Source organism: Anomaloglossus baeobatrachus, chromosome 4, assembly GCF_048569485.1.
Source record: "Anomaloglossus baeobatrachus isolate aAnoBae1 chromosome 4, aAnoBae1.hap1, whole genome shotgun sequence".
NCBI lineage: Eukaryota > Metazoa > Chordata > Amphibia > Anura > Aromobatidae > Anomaloglossus > Anomaloglossus baeobatrachus.
In genome coordinates, this window is record NC_134356.1 from 627,249,525 (window position 1) to 627,267,995 (window position 18,471).

The window sequence follows — 18,471 nt, forward strand, 5'->3', positions numbered from 1 at the left end:
CGCCCCGAGAGAGGAGGGGCCGGAAAGAGCTAAGGGGGACGGAAACAAGATGTCTGCACCCGACGGAGCCGCTGGAGGAGCGGTGGTCGCAGCCGCAGCGGCACCCGCGGATGGGAATGGGCCTGCCCAGGTCCCGGCCGTACCGGCGGGAGGTGCCGCGGCCCCCGCGCTTGCTCAGGTCATGCCGTTTTCCTTGCCCTATGCGCCCGGAGCTGCCTGGCTACCGCAGTATGACGGGAAACCGGATGCCTTACAGGCCTTCCGGAAAAAGCTTAACCCGTTGCTAGAGCTGTACCCCCTGACTGATAAGCAACGTGCAGCGATAGTGCTAGGCCAGTTAACCGGTGCGGCGGAGCAGGAAGCGGAGACCTGGGCCGAGGGGGACCGGCTCTCTGTAGCCACCATCTTCGAGAAGCTACAGACTGCCTTCGAGACCCGGACTGAAGCTGAGCTGAGGATGCAGTTTTACCAGTGCCGGCAACGAGCTGGGGATAGCATTCGGGACTATGCTCTACGTCTGCAGACCGCCCTCCGCACGCTGAAGCGGGTGAACTCTATTAATGAGGCGGATAGCAACAAGATGTTAGTGGAGCAATTTGCGCAGGGGATGAGATCCCCTGAGGATCGTAAACAACTCCGGCTGTGGGCCCTGGAACACCCTGATGGGGACTTTGCTGTGTTAAAGGAGCGGGCTATCAAAGCACTACAGCCCCCAGCTGCTGAAGTTCTGGAACCCGTCCCGTGGCCCGTCGAGACAGCTCCCGTTGTGGCAGCCCCAGCCAAACCAACCTCCTTAATACCTGCAGCCTCGAGCAGCACAGTGGAAGAACTGGCAGCCCAGGTCCGTCGCATGGACGGAGACCTTGCCAAAATCCTTGCTGCGCTACAACCTCTGACCAGATCTCAGCCTCCAGCACAGATACAGCTTGCTGACAGTCCCGAAGATGTTCCCTGGATGCAGCGGAGAAGCGCTAACAACCCGCGGAGTAGACCTCCAATCTGCTACAAGTGCCGTAAGCCGGGTCATTACTACCGACAGTGCCCGTTAAACGAGCAACCCCTGGGGCCCCGGGCCAATCCTCAGGAGTAGAACACCGTGGCCCCCTGGACTGGCGAGACCGATATGTCCGGGCCCGCCCTATCATCCCCGTGGCTGTGGACGGCATACCAGTGATGGCTCTCTTGGACACTGGATCACAGGTAACTACCATACCGTACACGTTGTATCAGCGATATTGGGCCACAGACGAGCTGGCGCCTCCAGACAATAGTATAAATTTGATTGCCGCTAATGGACTTCCATTGACCCAGGTGGGGTATAAACAGGTGGCTATGACAGTGGGGCAAGCTGAACTGCAACACCAGGGTATGATTGTGATCATGAATGAACCTAGTGATCATAACCCGAAAATAGTGCTGGGAACCAATGTGATGGAACACTGCATGGCCGATGTGTTGAACCTATTGCAACAGCTAGCCGCCACGGCGGCGGGGAGCCGGCAGAGGGCTGTGCAGCGTGAGATCCGCGCCCTGATGTACCGCCAGCATGTAAGCTCAACCGGAGGGGAGATTGGTGGAGTGCGAGTGATGGATGTTGCTCCATTGACTGTGCCCCCTAGGAGTGAGATGATGATCTGGTGTAGGGCAGCAGTAGGGCCTCAGGGGCGTGACTACCCTGCGATGATGGAGCCCATGCCTTCCGAGCACTGGCCCACTGTAGTAGCCGCCCGAGGGGTGGTAGATGTGAAGAAAGGGAGAGTGCCTGTGAGAGTGTTGAACTGTGGGGAGGAAGAAGTCAGGCTCCCCCGGTATGCCACCATTGCCAAGCTGCTCACCCTGGACCCTCACACTATCCAGGAAGCCAGTCCATCCACACTCCCACCTACCACCAGCACTTCCCCACCCCAGGGGGACACAAAGGAGTGGCACCAACAGCTACATGTGGGCACTGATGACACCCCTACACATCACAGGGCAGGGGTATACAGGGTGGTGCAGGAGTATGAACAGGTTTTTAGTAAGCACCCCCTAGACTTTGAGCAGATCAAGGGGGTCCAACACCACATTCCTACGGGTGAACATCCCCCCATCAAAGAGAGGTATAGACCTATTCCCCCTGCACATTACCAGTGTGCCAAAGATATGTTGAGGAATATGAAGGAGGCAGGGGTTATTCGGGACAGTTGTAGTCCCTGGGCCGCTCCGTTGGTACTGGTCAAGAAAAAGGATGGTACCATGCGGATGTGTGTGGACTACCGGAAGATCAACCAGATAACCCATAAAGATGCCTATCCATTGCCTCGTATTGAAGAATCTCTGGCTGCACTGAGAACTGCAAACTACTTCTCGACCCTTGACCTCACCAGCGGATACTGGCAAGTGGCCGTGGCCCCAGAGGACCGGGAGAAGACCGCCTTCACCACCCCGATGGGGCTCTGCGAATTCAATAGCATGCCGTTTGGGCTGTGCAGTGCCCCCGGGACCTTCCAACGGCTGATGGAGTGCTGTCTGGGACATTTAAACTTCGAGACCGTCCTGCTGTATTTGGATGATGTGATTGTTTATTCCCAAACGTATGAAGCCCATCTGGAGCACCTGGCCGAGGTGTTCGCGTCCCTTGCCAAGTACGGGATGAAGTTGAAGCCCTCAAAATGCCACCTGCTGAAACCCAGGGTGCAATATCTAGGGCATGTGGTGAGTGCGGATGGTGTCGCCCCCGACCCTGAGAAGATCACTGCCATCCAAAGCTGGCCGAGGCCCACTACAGTGAGGGAAGTAAGGCAGTTTCTGGGTCTGGTGGGGTACTATCGGCGCTTTATAAAGGGGTACACGAAGATGGCCGCCCCCATGCAAGATCTCCTCGTGGGACAGACCAAAGGTGGTAAACCCGTCGGAGCCCCACTGTTGTGGGAGGACAAGCATGAGGAGTCCTTTGGCCAGCTGAAGGCGGCCCTGACCGGAGAAGAGGTCCTGGCGTACCCTGACTACGGGCGCCCATTCATCCTCCACACGGACGCCAGCAACGTGGGGCTAGGAGCGGTCCTCTCCCAGGTCCAGGATGGAAAGGAGAAGGTGATTGCCTACGCCAGCCGAAAACTCCGGCCTACCGAAAGGAACCCTGAGAACTATAGCTCTTTCAAGCTCGAGCTACTGGCGTTGGTGTGGGCTATCACGGAGCGGTTCCGGCACTATTTGGCGGCAGCAAAGTTCACCGCATTCACGGACAACAATCCGCTGACTCACCTGAACACGGCCAAGTTGGGCGCGCTGGAGCAGCGGTGGGTAGCCCGGTTAGCCAACTATGATTTCACCATAAAGTACCGAGCTGGTCGTGTCAACATCAATGCAGATGCACTCTCCCGGATGCCCCATTTGTCAGAAGAGGGGTGTGAGGATGACGACCTCGAGGAGATTGAGTTGCCTGCGTTTCACCAGCCGCCTACTGAGAGGGTACAAGTATGTCAGCAAAGGGTGGATCTGGACCCACGGACCAGTCAAGAGTGTCAGGACGCCCAGGACCAAGCGCCGGCTGTCCGACTTGTCAAGACTCTGGTGGAACAAGGCGCTATGGGAATGGACCCTAGCGCTCCAGCCGAAGCCCAACGCTTGTGGAAAGAGCGAAAACGGCTCTACCTACACCAAGGGAGGCTGTGCCGTGAGCTGATCAACCCAAAAACCCATGAGAAAATATGCCAGTTGATCGTTCCTCAAGCTGAGGTCGCTACTGTCCTGCGGGCATACCATGATGGTGCTGGCCACTTCGGGTGGAAAAAGCTGGAGATGCTGTTGAGGGAGCGGTTCTATTGGAGTGGGATGCGGGAATCGGTGGAAGCCTGGTGCCGAGAGTGCGGTCCTTGTACACTGAGGAGAAAGGACGAGACTAGCCAGAGGGCACCATTACATCCCATCGTTACCCATCAGCCGCTGGAGCTGGTCGCCCTGGACCATGTCAAACTCACCCCTAGCCGAAGTGGGTACACCTATGCATTGACCATGGTAGACCACTATTCAAGATTTATGGTGGTAGTCCCCGTTAAGGACCTAACTGGTCGAACCGCTGCTCGAGCGTTCCAGGCTTATTTCTGCCGACCCCATGGGTACCCCGAGAAGGTGCTGACAGACCAAGGCCCGGCTTTTGAAGCAGAAGTGTTTCACGAATTCTGCCAGTTGTACGGCTGCAAGAAGATTCGGACCACCCCGTACCACGCTCAAACCAACGGCATGTGCGAGAAAATGAACCACTTGGTCCTGGGACTCCTCAAGACGTTACTGCTGGAAGAACGGAACATATGGCCGGAAAAGCTACCTGACTTGGTCGACATGTACAATAACATTCCGTCCAGCTCAACGAAATGCACCCCAGCGTATTTGATGAGGGCTCGGCCTGGCCGCCTGCCGGTGGACCTGGAGATGGGGTTGGAAGCTCCGGAGGCACTCCCTTCAACGGCGGAGTGGGAAACTCGAAGGAGAGCACAGTACCGGCAAATCCAGGAGTATGTGGAGAAAAACCTCAGTCGAAGTCGAGAGCAGCAAGAGCACCGGTTCAACCAGAAGGCGCCCGCAGGTCCTTTCCAGCCAGGAGATGTGGTGCTGAAACGGAAGAGAAAAGCCCACAAGCTGGATGATCAGTGGGAGCAAGTCCCTTATGTCATACAACCCACAGAATGGGGAAATGGAAAAACTTACCAGATTAGTCGTGACCAAGGGGGCACCCTAGTCACAGTTTCCCGGGACCATCTAAAAAAATGCCCCCCAGCGCTGAAAGCAGAGGCTGAAGTACCGGTTCCTCCACCAGTGGAGAAGGCAGCAGAGGTAATCCACACTGTAATGGGTGACTTCCCACCAAACTGGCCTACACAGAACGGCGCGGTGATCCTTCCAGTGATACTGTTCCCACAACCCGTGGATGAAGAAGTAGTGGAAGCGGTTAACCGTGAGCCAGAACCAATGCCAGTGCCCAGGGATGAACCTGCACCCAGCCCCCCTGCACCTCCGCCTGCTCCACACTATAGCAGGGAGGAGGAACCGATTGTTCCCTCTACCCCACTATCTAGCACCACTGACACCGGGCTCCGAAGGTCCACCCGTTCCAACCTAGGTAGACCCCCACTTAGGTACAGGGAGACCGTTCTATGAGTAAAAGGGGTCCGCAAATGTAAAAGAGTGTTGTTGCTTGGTTGAAAAGTTGAAAGGTTACAGAAATGATAAGTGAAAATGATTACTGAAAAGTTACCTGATTGTCTGCTGTGATTTGCAACCGGCTGGAGCCGGCACCGTTGTCCCCGTGGGGACCGTTTAAAGTTTAAAAATGCATGGGAACTATCCATGGACAAGCCCGTGAACTTGCAGGGCAACCACAGACGTTAGTGGCTTGTAAATATGTTGGGTACCGTTACCGTTTTCCGCAGGCCGCCTCCGGAGAGGCAGGTTGGAGGGAGGGCCCTGAGCAGAGCAGGCTAGGGCCCAGCCACCAAAGGAACCGGTGGCTACCCTCTGGAGGGCAAGGACAGATCCCGCTCGGGTACCGTGTGCTGGACTGTGGGTCAAGGGGTGCTGCCTGGGCTTTAGGGGCAGCATCAGGGCCAGGTTACTTGGGTGGGAGAGAGCGGAAACCGTAACCGTACACCGTTGAAACGTTCAAGTAAATGTGCCTCCCGTCTTGGGAAGATTTATTGAAAATGTATATATGTTTAACCCTGTTATCCCCTTTTTACAGAAAAATAAAACCGGTGTAGGACGGCAGCCCGTGGACGGTCTGCGTTTTGCTAAGGGGGAATGTGTCGCCCTGGGCAAGCCAGGGGACACAGGTCACACACCACCACACCCCACACCCCAGGTAGGCACATCTAAGCTGAACCACAAATCCTTGTTGCCTTCCTCCAGGAGTCTGATGATGCACACCAGGGGGTGGGCCAGGCGGTTGGCTCCGCCCACCAAGGAGCTCACAACTCTGGAGGCAGGAAGTACCAGGCAGTTAGAGCTCAGGGAGAGATGGAGTGAGCAGATTAGCCCAGGCAGGGCAAGTGTAAACAACCAAGTGACAGTAAGGAAAGAAAAGTGGAAAAGGAGGAAAGCAAGAAGTGGTGACAGAGCAGAGAGTGTGCAAGCCTGAGAGCCCAGCTTTGTGTAGGGCCAGAACAGCAAGGTCAGCGACGGCGGTGACTGTCCGGAGGGGGACCGTTTGGAAGTTCCTGGAAGGACCCCGTTGGCTGTGTGCCCGGTGGTCTGGAGCAGTGTTCCGAAAGACAGTCAGCACCAGGGCAGGGGCCTCTCGGACCCCGGCAAGGCTAGGAGTCGCCAAATTTGCCGAATCCGTCAGTGACGGGGACGTAGATTCCCCCAACAACCAAGTCCCGATTGAAGGCAACAGTCCAACCTGTACAACAGAGGCACCGCCACCGCCAGGGCACCAGTCTCTGAGGGCCAGCGCCTGCGGGCAAAGTGTAGTGCTCCTCCGGCCCAGCTTGAAGCCGGGGAGCGGGTTACCGGTGGGGACCCATCGCAACCATCCGTACATACAGGTGCAAGGAAGAGGGACATCACCGTCACCTACCGGGGAAGCAAAGCAGCCGTCTGTGGGACCGTCCTACCAGCCGTTTGGTTTACCGTACAAACTGTGTCCGTGTCTCAGGCTGAGTGAGTACCACAGTGCCGCAAGGCACAGCGCTGCCCCCGCGTCCCTGCGTCCACCAGGCCCTGCACCTCACAAACCATCACCGGGCCCCGGGATCACCAACCCCTACCCACGGAGGGGCAACACAACACCTGGCTGCTCCCCATCACCATCCCCGGGATCCCCGCATTAAGCAGCGGTGGTGCTACACACCACCACAACCGTGGGTGGCGTCACGGACATTATCCCAACACCCCAAACAATCCCCCTTTCACTCACGGGCGAGGAGTGCTGCTCGAGGAAACCCCCGGGATCCGGCCCACGGCTCGAGCCACCACTGAGCAGCCAAACCCGAGCAGAAGGGGTGAGCGCGGTGTGCTGACACCCTCCTCCCCACCCGCGACACTTTGTTCCAGGGAAAAGGCCATCAGGGCCTTGGACAATGCAGTGCTGGTAGACGGCACCAGGAGGCCCCGGTGGGGGTCGGCGCCAGGGGCAACGGCTACCAGGTTGCTCAGGGTTTTACAGAGAAGAGTGTTGAAAAATATTCATAATGCCAGTAGTTTTACGATGCCATAGAACTGTTAGGTATCGGTGTTTTCGGTTATTTTCCACAGTTTGTTATTTTCATGTAGAAATGTTAGCAAATAAATGTTTAAGTAACCAATTGCAAATGAACGAAGAAGTAACCTGATTGACAACCAGATTCCTTTACAGTGTGTACACCCGGTAGATGGACTCCGTTACGTTTTTTATATGTAAGTAAAAGTGGACCATGGTCACAGGATTGGCGTGACCAACACAAACTTGTGTTTTGTATATAGTTGCACCTCCTGTGCCAACCAGAGTCATCTAATACCACGCCCGGGATCTTAACCTGGTCACGGACCCGCGGACAGGTTTGCAGGGGTCAGGTTTGTTTGGGTGGCGGGTTATTGGGATCCAGGACATTGGGACTGGACTGTCGTAGGAAAGGGCTGCAACGGAGCAGGTTGAGCCTCCGTTACCATGAAAACCGGTAGCGTCACATCGTTGGACGATGAACTCTTTAAAAAGTTTAGTAACGTTTAAGAAAAGTGCCTCCCCCGCGTGGGATGAAAATGCAAATAAACATGTTAACCTTGTTTTCTATCTTTTCTACAGTTGAAAAAAAAAAAATAATAAATCCCTGGTGTCCTGTAGCTCGGGTACCAGCTACGTTTAACCAAGGGGGAATGTGACGCCCTGGTCTATCAGGTCGTCACAGGGTATTGTGCAATCTGCCCTTCTGTACGGTATCCACATCCTCCTTGGTTACGGGTCAATGACCTTTGGTGTTGCTAAGAACAAGCTAATCAAAATCATAGAAATACTCTGCACCACACCCACCAGACACACCTATGGGTAGCCTGAAGGGAATAGGGCCGCCTACTTTGGGGGGTTGGTTAGGGAAAGTCAGGAGTGTCAGGAGACAGACAGTTGAGAGAGGGGTAGCATTTGAGGAGGTTAAGAGCAGCGCTCCTTGAGAATACTAGGTGGCAGACATTGGTCTGGGCCTGGTAGGAGCCGGAACGCCGGTCGCAGGGGATCATGACAAGGGGCACGTAACTGCCGAGCAGGGCAGCCGGCGGCCTTGTGCCATCTCCAGGCAGGGGCCAGGGCACGACGGGGTACGTGGACCCTAGGCCGGGAAGTAGCTTCAAGCATCCTGGTAATTCACCCGATGAGCACGGAGCCTTCAAGATTCATTCTCCACCCACTCCAAAACCGGGGTACTAGCGCAACGAGGGGGATAGGACTTTCCGAATACACAGTCCAGAAAATCCCAAGCGTGAACCCTGAGAGCAAGCTCACTCCGTTAGCCATATGGGTGAGCGGGACCCGACTAGTTCTACACTACAGGGGCCAATCAGTAGAAAGGTTCCAAGGCAAAGGTCACAGGCTAACAAGCAACACCAACGGGCACGGGATCCAGGCGTGCTCCCTCCCTGGTGCTCAGAACCTTGGTTTACAAGTTTTCGAGTGGCCGCACGACCCCTCCCGGGTCCAGAGACCCCTCAAGCCACCGCGGATGCGAGCAGTTCTGGCTGCTGACACGGGGGCGGCACACAAGGCTCGTTAAAAGTTCGATAGTGATTTTTACGACTGCTATTGTCGCGGGCGGGGAGGACGCTGTCGCTGCTGCGCTCTCGCTAACACTCGGGTCCGGCGCTGCTGCGGCTGCTCGGTGGCTCGAGCGGTGGGCCGGATCTGGGGACTCGAGCGGCGCTCCTCGCCCGTAAGTGAAAGGGGTGGTTGGTTTGGGGAATTTAGTCCGTGACGCCACCCACGGGTCGTGGTGAAGTTGGGCACCACCGCTGCTGGTGACGGGGATCCCGGGAGCGACGGTAGGGAGCAGCTGGGATGTTGTTTTCCCCCTCCGTGGGTAGAGGTCGGTGGTCCCGGGGGCCCGCTGATGATGTGACGGGGAAGCAGAGTTGGTGGGGTGCAGGGTTGCAGGGACAGCGCAGCGCGGTGCCGGATGGCACGGGTGTAGTGACTCAGAAAGAAAGGTACAAAGTCCTCGGTAAACCAAACGGCTGCATGGACAGGTCCCGCAGCTGGCTGCAGTGTCTCTCCCCGGACAGGTGGAGAGACCGCAGCCGTCTGCCAACCTTGCTGTCAGTGCCTGGGCCACAAACCCAGACACCCAAGTGCTCACTCCTCACTCCTCAAACTCCAAACTCTATCTCTCACTTTTTCCGCCTCCAGGACTGTGAACTCCTCGGTGGGTGGAGCCAACCGCTTAGCCCCGCCCCACCTGGTGTGGACATCAGACCCTGGAGGGAGGCAACAAGGATTTTTGTTTGGCTGGTGTCCCTGTCTAATGGGGGTGGAGGGTGTTGGTATGTTATCTGTGACGACCTGGCTAGGCCAGGGTGCCACATTCCCCCTTGGTGAAATGCAGACCGTCCGCGGGCTGCCCGTCCATCACCGGTTTTATTTTTCTTTTCAAAACTGTAAAAAGATATAAATAACATGTAAACATTTTCAAACATAAGCATTTTTGTTAGGACACTTGAACGTTGCACAGATAAACATAAACATTTTTAATAATGACGGACGGACGGCTGTGTTCCGCTCTCCCACCCAAGCAACCTAGCCCTGATGCTGCCCCTAAGAAGTGGGCAGAACCCCTTGACCCCAGTCCAGGTCCAGGCTACCCGAGCGGAAACGGGTACGGTTTCTCGCACCCGGCTATCACTTCAGGGGACCCCACGTCCTTGGGGGACCTCTGACCCCCGGAGGATGGCCACCGGTCCTGGTGGTGGCCGGCCCCAGCCTGCTCTGCTGCGGGCCCTTCCTCCAATCTGCCTCTCCGGAGGCGGCTCCGACAGAAAATCAACCCTCAACTTATTTACAAGCACACAAGATCGTGGGTGGCCTGCCAGTTCTCGGCCTTGTCCATGAGTAGTCTCTCATGCAGGTTGTAAAACACACAGGGTCCCTCTGGGGACAACTTGCCGGCAAAGGCCGGAATAATCACTTAGAGAATCAGATGAGGATCACGGTTCATGAAAGTCATTAATTTAAACTGCTGAGGGTCCCAACGGGGACAACTTGCTTGCAACGGAGGACCGCTGTCACTTCCACTCTCTTCAGAATAAACGCGGGCATGCACATCCGCTCTCCTGCCCAGGAGCCAGGACCACCTGGGTGCCCACAGTGCCGGCCACGACTGGCCTCTCACACTGCCGTGTGCCCCACCGATCAGTGGCTTGCTCCGGATCAGCCTGCGTGGGGGACGGGCCCAGCTGGAGTCCCTCCGTGCCGGCTACGACCGGCACCTTCAGTAATGAGGGACCCCACTGTGACGTGGCCTGCTCTGCCGCTTGGCAGCTGCGTCCCCGCCGTGCTTCAGCTGAGGCCAGGTGTCTGGACTTCTGGGCGAGGGTCGCCTCCGTTGCGGCCGGGCGAACTGCCGGGGCCGTCGTAATCTCCGTCGCGGCCGGGATGGAAGCCGGGACGGGTGCCAGGGCGGTGACAAAGGTAAGGCCTGGGGGCCCAGGTCTGGGCCGTCTCCCACAGACGCTGCGGGCTCCGCTACCAGTGGCAGGGGTAACGGGTCGGTCGAGGCGTTGGCCGCGGGCATGGGCAGTGAGTGAGGTAGCGTGGTGGACGGCAGCAGGCCGGGCCCCTCAGCCATATCGACCGATCCCTTGGGGACATAGGGGCATGGGTCGCTTACCCGCTCCTCTGAGACCACCTCCACTTTGGATGCCCAAATGGTTGCGGCCAGGCCCTTCATCTCCGACGTCCACTTCGCCAGCATGAAGTGGACTTGGGCCTGGAGCTCCTGGCACATCTTGCGGCTGGATCCAGGAATGTGTCTCAGCAGAGTCCTGGCGTGCCTGCACGCTACAGCGCTAGTTACATGCCGCCGCGGTTGCGACCGCCGCTCCTCCGACGGCTCCGTCAGGCGCAGACATCTTTTTTCCGTCCCCCGTTGGTACTCTTCAGCACTTCCGTTTGTTGTGGGCGGGGCTTCGCTTTCGCGCCTTCCCTGCTCGGAGAAGACGCTCGAGCAAAATTTTCGGCCGGACGCCGCCAGCGGAGATCACAAGGCGCACTTCTACTGGTAAGTAGATGGGTTCAATCCTGTTCGTGACTCCAAGTTGTCGCGGGCGGGGAGGACGCCTTCGCTGCTGCGCTCTCGCTAACGCTCGGGTCCGGCGCTGCTGCGGCTGCTCTGTGGCTCGAGCGGTGGGCCGGATCTGGGGACTCGAGCGGCGCTCCTCGCCCGTGAGTAAAAGGGGTGGTTGGTTTGGGGGATTTAGTCCGTGACGCCACCCACGGGTCGTGGTGAAGATGGGCACCACCGCTGCTGGTGACAGGGATCCCGGGAGCGATGGTAGGGAGCAGCTGGGATGTTGTTTTCCCCTTCGTGGGTAGGGGTCGGTGGTCCCGGGGCCCGCTGATGATGTGACGGGGAGGCAGAGTTGGTGGGGTGCAGGGTTGCAGGGACAGCGCAGCGCGGTGCCGGATGGCACGGGTGTACTGACTCAGCAAGAAAGGTACAAAGTCCTCGGTAAACCAAACGGCTGCATGGACAGGTCCCGCAGCTGGCTGCAGTGTCTCTCCCCGGACAGGTGGAGAGACCGCAGCCGTCTGCCAACCTTGCTGTCAGTGCCTGGGCCACAAACCCAGACACCCAAGTGCTCACTCCTCACTCCTCAAACTCCAAACTCTATCTCTCACTTTTTCCGCCTCCAGGACTGTGAACTCCTCGGTGGGTGGAGCCAACCGCTTAGCCCCGCCCCACCTGGTGTGGACATCAGACCCTGGAGGGAGGCAACAAGGATTTTTGTTTGGCTGGTGTCCCTGTCTAATGGGGGTGGAGGGTGTTGGTATGTTATCTGTGACGACCTGGCTAGGCCAGGGTGCCACATTCCCCCTTGGTGAAATGCAGACCGTCCGCGGGCTGCCCGTCCATCACCGGTTTTATTTTTCTTTTCAAAACTGTAAAAAGATATAAATAACATGTAAACATTTTCAAACATAAGCATTTTTGTTAGGACACTTGAACGTTGCACAGATAAACATAAACATTTTTAATAATGACGGACGGACGGCTGTGTTCCGCTCTCCCACCCAAGCAACCTAGCCCTGATGCTGCCCCTAAGAAGTGGGCAGAACCCCTTGACCCCAGTCCAGGTCCAGGCTACCCGAGCGGAAACGGGTACGGTTACTCGCACCCGGCTGTCACTTCAGGGGACCCCACGTCCTTGGGGGACCTCTGACCCCCGGAGGATGGCCACCGGTCCTGGTGGTGGCCGGCCCCAGCCTGCTCTGCTGCGGGCCCTTCCTCCAATCTGCCTCTCCGGAGGCGGCTCCGACAGAAAATCAACCCTCAACTTATTTACAAGCACACAAGATCGTGGGTGGCCTGCCAGTTCTCGGCCTTGTCCATGAGTAGTCTCTCATGCAGGTTGTAAAACACACAGGGTCCCTCTGGGGACAACTTGCCGGCAAAGGCCGGAATAATCACTTAGAGAATCAGATGAGGATCACGGTTCATTAAAGTCATTAATTTAAACTGCTGAGGGTCCCAACGGGGACAACTTGCTTGCAATGGAGGACCGCTGTCACTTCCACTCTCTTCAGAATAAACGCGGGCATGCACATCCGCTCTCCTGCCCAGGAGCCAGGACCACCTGGGTGCCCACAGTGCCGGCCACGACTGGCCTCTCACACTGCCGTGGGCCCCACCGATCAGTGGCTTGCTCCGGATCAGCCTGCGTGGGGGACGGGCCCAGCTGGAGTCCCTCCGTGCCGGCTACGACCGGCACCTTCAGTAATGAGGGACCCCACTGTGACGTGGCCTGCTCTGCCGCTTGGCAGCTGCGTCGCCGCCGTGCTTCAGCTGAGGCCAGGTGTCTGGACTTCTGGGTGAGGGTCGCCTCCGTTGCGGCCGGGCGGACTGCCGGGGCCGTCGTAATCTCCGTCGCGGCCGGGATGGAAGCCGGGACGGGTGCCAGGGCGGTGACAAAGGTAAGGCCCGGGGGCCCAGGTCTGGGCCGTCTCCCACAGACGCTGCGGGCTCCGCTACCGGTGGCAGGGGTAACGGGTCGGTCGGGGCGTTGGCCGCGGGCATCGGCAGTGAGTGAGGTAGCGTGGTGGACGGCAGCAGGCCGGGCCCCTCAGCCATATCGACCGATCCCTTGGGGACATAGGGGCATGGGTCGCTTACCCGCTCCTCTGAGACCACCTCCACTTTGGATGCCCAAATGGTTGCGGCCAGGCCCTTCATCTCCGACGTCCACTTCGCCAGCATGAAGTGGACTTGGGCCTGGAGCTCCTGGCACATCTTGCGGCTGGATCCAGGAACGTGTCTCAGCAGAGTCCTGGCGTGCCTGCACGCTACAGCGCTAGTTACATGCCGCCGCGGTTGCGACCGCCGCTCCTCCGACGGCTCCGTCAGGCGCAGACATCTTTTTTCCGTCCCCCCTTGGTACTCTTCAGCACTTCCGTTTGTTGTGGGCGGGGCTTCGCTTTCGCGCCTTCCCTGCTCGGAGAAGACGCTCGAGCAAAATTTTCGGCCGGACGCCGCCAGCGGAGATCACAAGGCGCACTTCTACTGGTAAGTAGATGGGTTCAATCCTGTTCGTGACTCCAAGTTGTCGCGGGCGGGGAGGACGCCTTCGCTGCTGCGCTCTCGCTAACGCTCGGGTCCGGCGCTGCTGCGGCTGCTCTGTGGCTCGAGCGGTGGGCCGGATCTGGGGACTCGAGCGGCGCTCCTCGCCCGTGAGTGAAAGGGGTTGTTGGTTTGGGGGATTTAGTCCGTGACACCACCCACGGGTCGTGGTGAAGATGGGCACCACCGCTGCTGGTGACGGGGATCCCGGGAGCGATGGTAGGGAGCAGCTGGGATGTTGTTTTCCCCCTTCGTGGGTAGGGGTCGGTGGTCCCGGGGCCCGCTGATGATGTGACAGGGAGGCAGGGTCGGTGGGGTGCAGGGTTGCAGGGACAGCGCGGCGCGGTGCCGGATGGCACGGGTGTACTCACTCAGCAAGAAAGATACAAAGTCCTCGGTAAACCAAACGGCTGGATGGACGGGTCCCGCAGCCGGCTGAAGTGTCTCTCCCCGGACAGGTGATGGTGGCTGTCTTTCCCTGCACCTTGATGTTCTTCTTCTGACTACTATGGATTCCCAACGGTAGCCCGCTCCCCGGTGTATGGGTACCGGAAGAGCCCGTTTGCCCGCAGACGCTGGCCTCTAGCCTTAGGCGGTAGCTGTATACCCTCACGGTGTGGGCGGTTGCCTTCAATCGGGACTTTTGCTGTTATGAAACCCCTGGGGTTCCAGTCACATTCGGATCTGACTATTGACGACGGCTCCAAGCCTGGTTGGGGTCCGATGGCCCTGCCTGTGTGTGCTGGCTTCACCTCGCTCCCCGGTCGGTACCGGCGGGCTGTCGCCGCGTTGCTCCACCACTCCTGCAGACGGCCACCACCGTCTGCCAACCTTGCTGTCAGTGCCTGGGCCACAAAACCAGACACCCAAGTGCTCACTCCTCACTCCTCAAACTCCAAACTCTATCTCTCACTTTTCCCGCCTCCAGGACTGTGAACTCCTCGGTGGGTGGAGCCAACCACTTAGCCCCGCCCCATCTGGTGTGGACATCAGACCCTAGAGGGAGGCAACAAGGATTTTTGTTTGGCTGGTGTCCCTGTCTAATGGGGGTGGGGGGTGTTGGTATGTTATCTGTGACGACCTGGCTAGGCCAGGGCGCCACACTATCTTCAGAAATCCAATGCTCTTCCTCTGTGAATAGGCTTTCTATCACTTTTAAAGTGAAAATCCATGATTACCTTGCACACCCTGGGATGTTGTATGGACATTTTTTTAATTGTTTTCGAGGTTGTTAGGAGCAGTTGTGTTTTTTAACTATCATTAATCTAGCATTATTGTTTCTGAAAAATGAAGTAGAAATTTTATTTACCTGAAGGACAACACTGATCCATCCAACCAATTCCATTTTGCAGGGTCTTCTTTATCACGCCTCAACCCAATCCAGTAAGTATTATCTCCAAATGAAGATTTCAAAGAATCCTGGAATAACATAAGCCTATAAATGATTATCTGAACTTCTAACCTAATACCAAAAATCCAGTTTGATTTCTAAACCAAATATGCGTTACAATTTCATCTCCATTTTTGAGAGATGAATTTAGGAACAAGTCCGAGTTGTGTCTAAATTTATGAGATTTTTCTAAACTTTCACTCCAGAATTCAGTCATGAAATCTTTCATGAATCGGACCCTTAAGGGGGCTTTACACGCAACGATATCGCTAACGAGATGTCGGGGTCACAGAATTCGTGACGCACATCTGGCCTCGTTAGCTACGTTGTTGCGTGTGACACGTACGAACGACCGCTAACGATGCAAAATACTCACCAAATCGTTGATTGTTGACACGTCGTCAATTTCCCAAATATCATTGCTGATTTTGGACACAGGTTGTTCGTCGTTCCTGAGGCAGCACACATCGCTACGTGTGACACCCCAGGAACGACGAACAACACCGTAACTGCGTCCTCTGGCAATGAGGTGGGCGTGACTTTCATGCGGCTGCTCTCCGCCCCTCCGCTTCTATTGGACGCCTGCCGTGTGACGTCGCTGTGATAACGCACGAACCGCCCCCTTAGAAAAGAGGCTGTTCGCCGGCCACAGCGACGTCGTTAGGAAGGTAAGTATGTGTGTCGGGTACTAGCGATATTGTCCGCCACGGGCAGTGATTTTCCCATGAGGCACAAACAACGAGCGCCATCCATAGCGATGTCGCTGCATGTAAAGCAGCCTTTGGTCCTTAAGGGGATTTAAAAAGCAGGCATAGTGTTAAAAAAAAAATCATTATTTCTCACCAGTTCAATACACTACTCCTGTGCTTCCACTCTGGTGGTCTCCAAGGCTTTGCAGAGATTAATGTCTGCCGATACGCTTTGTTACTGAGCTAAGAAATAGGGGAGCAACATTTCCTGAAGTGTATATGTCGCGGGCGGGGAGGAGGGTGTCAGCACCGCGCTCACCCCTCTGCTCGGGTCCGGCTGCTGCTGTTCAGTGGTGGCTCGAGCGGTGGGCCGGATCCCGGGGGTTCTCGAGCGGCGCTCCTCGCCCGTGAGTGAAAGGGGATTGGGTTTTTGGGATATTGTCTATTGTCCGTGACGCCACCCACGGTTGTGGTGATTTGTTAGCACCACCGCTGCTCGGTGTGGGGATCCCGGGAGTGATGGTGTGAAGCAGCAAGTTGTTGTGTTGCCCCTCCGTGGGTAGGGGTTGGTGATCCCGGGGCCCAGTGATGAGGTGGGAGATGCAGGGCTTGGTGGGCGCAGGGACGCGGGGGCAGCGCTGTGCCTTGCGGCACTGTGGTACTCACTCAGCCTGAGACGTTGACACAGTTCTCGGTAAAACACATGGCTGGAAAGACGGTTCCCACGGACGGCTGCACTTGCTTTCCCCAGTAGGTGACGGTGATGTCCCTTTTCCTGCACCTAATGTTGTTGATGGTCTCGATGGGTTCCCACCGGTAACCTGCTCCCCGGCTTCAAGCTGGACCGGAGGAGCTCTACTCTTTGCCCGCAGGTGCTGGCCCTTAGAAACTGGTGCCCTGGCGGTGGCGGTGTCTCTACTTTAATGGTTGGGCTGTTGCCTTCAATCGGGACTTGGTTGTTGGGAGACAGACGTCCCCTTCACTGATGGATTTGGCAAATTATGGCGACTCCTAGCCTTGCCGGGGTCCGAGAGGCCCCTGCCCTGGTGCTGACTGTCCTTTGTACACTGTTCCAGACCGCCGGGTCACCACCCGTCCGCGGTCCTTCCAGGAACTCTCGAGCAGTCACCCCTGCGGACAATCACCGCCGTCTGCTGACCTTGCTGTCTCAGTCCGGGGCACACACCCGGACCAGCTTCAGGCTTTCTTACTGTCACTTTTACTCCTTTACTCCAGTTTTCTCCTTTGCTCCTCTACCACTTCACTTCCTTCTACTTTCACTTCCTTAACTGTTCTCCATGTTTACTCCTTCACCTCCCTAACTGATCTGCCTGGTTCTTCCCGCCTCCAGAGCTGTGAACTCCTCGGTGGGCGGAGCCAACCGCCTAGCCCACCCCCTGGTGTGAACATCAGCCTCTGGAGGAAGGCAACAAGGATTTTTGGGTTAGCTGGTGTGCCTAGCTGGGGTGTAGGGTGTGGTGGTGTGATGACCTGTGACCCCTGGCTTGCCCAGGGCGTCACATTCCCCCTTAGCAAAATGCAGACCGTCCGCGGGCTGCCCGTCCAACACCGGTTTTATTTTTCTGTAAAGGCATAAAAGGTAAACGGTAACATATTTACATTTTTAATACTTCTTCCCATAACGGGAGGCACTTTACTTAAACGTTGCAAACGGTTTACGGTTACGGTTTCCGCTCTCTCCCACCCAAGCAACCTGGCCCTGATGCTGCCCCTAAAACCCAGGCAGCACCCCTTGTCCCCAAGTCCAGCGCAAGTTACCCGAGCGGGATCTGTCCTTCCCCTCCAGAGGGTAGCCACCGGTCCCTATGGTGGCTGGGCCCCAGCCGGCTCTACTGCGGGCCCTCCCTCCAACCTGCCTCTCCGGAGGCGGCAATGCGGAAACGGTAACGGCAAACAACTTATTTACAAGCCACTTAACGTTTGTGGTTGCCCTGCAAGTTCACGGGCTTGTCCATGAGCAGTTCCTCATGCAAACTTTTTAAACGGTCCCCACGGGGACAACGGTGCCGGCAACGGCCGGTTTCCTCAATCACGGTAGGACAATCAGGTTACTGTTCGGTAATCATAATTTTTCATCATTTTCCAAACTTTCAAACAAACTTTTAAACACTTTTAAACATGAACTCAGTGGTGGTCCCAACGGGGACTGGACAACGGTGCTCCGCTGCCCTACTCCGGGTAGCCGGCTTCATCCGAGGGAGGGGGTGCAGAACCCACTCGGCTCTCCTGGCTGCCCCTTAGTTTTACGTCCAGGGCAAACCACCCCCTCTCTCCACAGTGCCGGGTGTACTGTACAATGTCGCCCGGCATTAGGTTACGGCCGGGATGCTCTTCAGGCAGGTGGGCATTCACATCCCGCCGGGCTACAAACACTTCGGCCTCCAGGCCCGGTTCATAAATAAACCCATAGCCCCGGCGGACATCAAACCGCCTCACCTGCCCCACGTACAGCGGGCCCCGGACACGGAACGTGGCCTGGCGGAGATTCTCCTTCTCCCTTATCGCTCGGGCCACCAGCTCGGCCTTCTTCCTCTCCCGTTCACCGATCTCCAGGCCCAGCGGTACCGGCTCCCTATCCCAATATGGCGCTGCTGCGAGCTCCGGC

General features: G+C 57.1%; 1 protein-coding gene across 3 annotated transcripts in view; it reads right to left on the minus strand.

Annotated features, from left to right (window-relative positions):
• LOC142301941 (CD209 antigen-like protein A) overlaps positions 1-18,471 on the minus strand; it is a 161,514-nt gene that overhangs the window by 16,002 nt on the left and 127,041 nt on the right. For 2 of the 3 annotated variants that reach the window (XM_075342999.1, XM_075343000.1), the window contains exon 11: positions 15,076-15,185. The exons of the other annotated variant lie outside the window; for it this stretch is intronic. In XM_075342999.1, the coding sequence (XP_075199114.1) occupies positions 15,076-15,185 (110 nt within the window). The remainder of the gene's footprint in view (positions 1-15,075; positions 15,186-18,471) is intronic. 3 annotated transcript variants of the gene reach the window in all.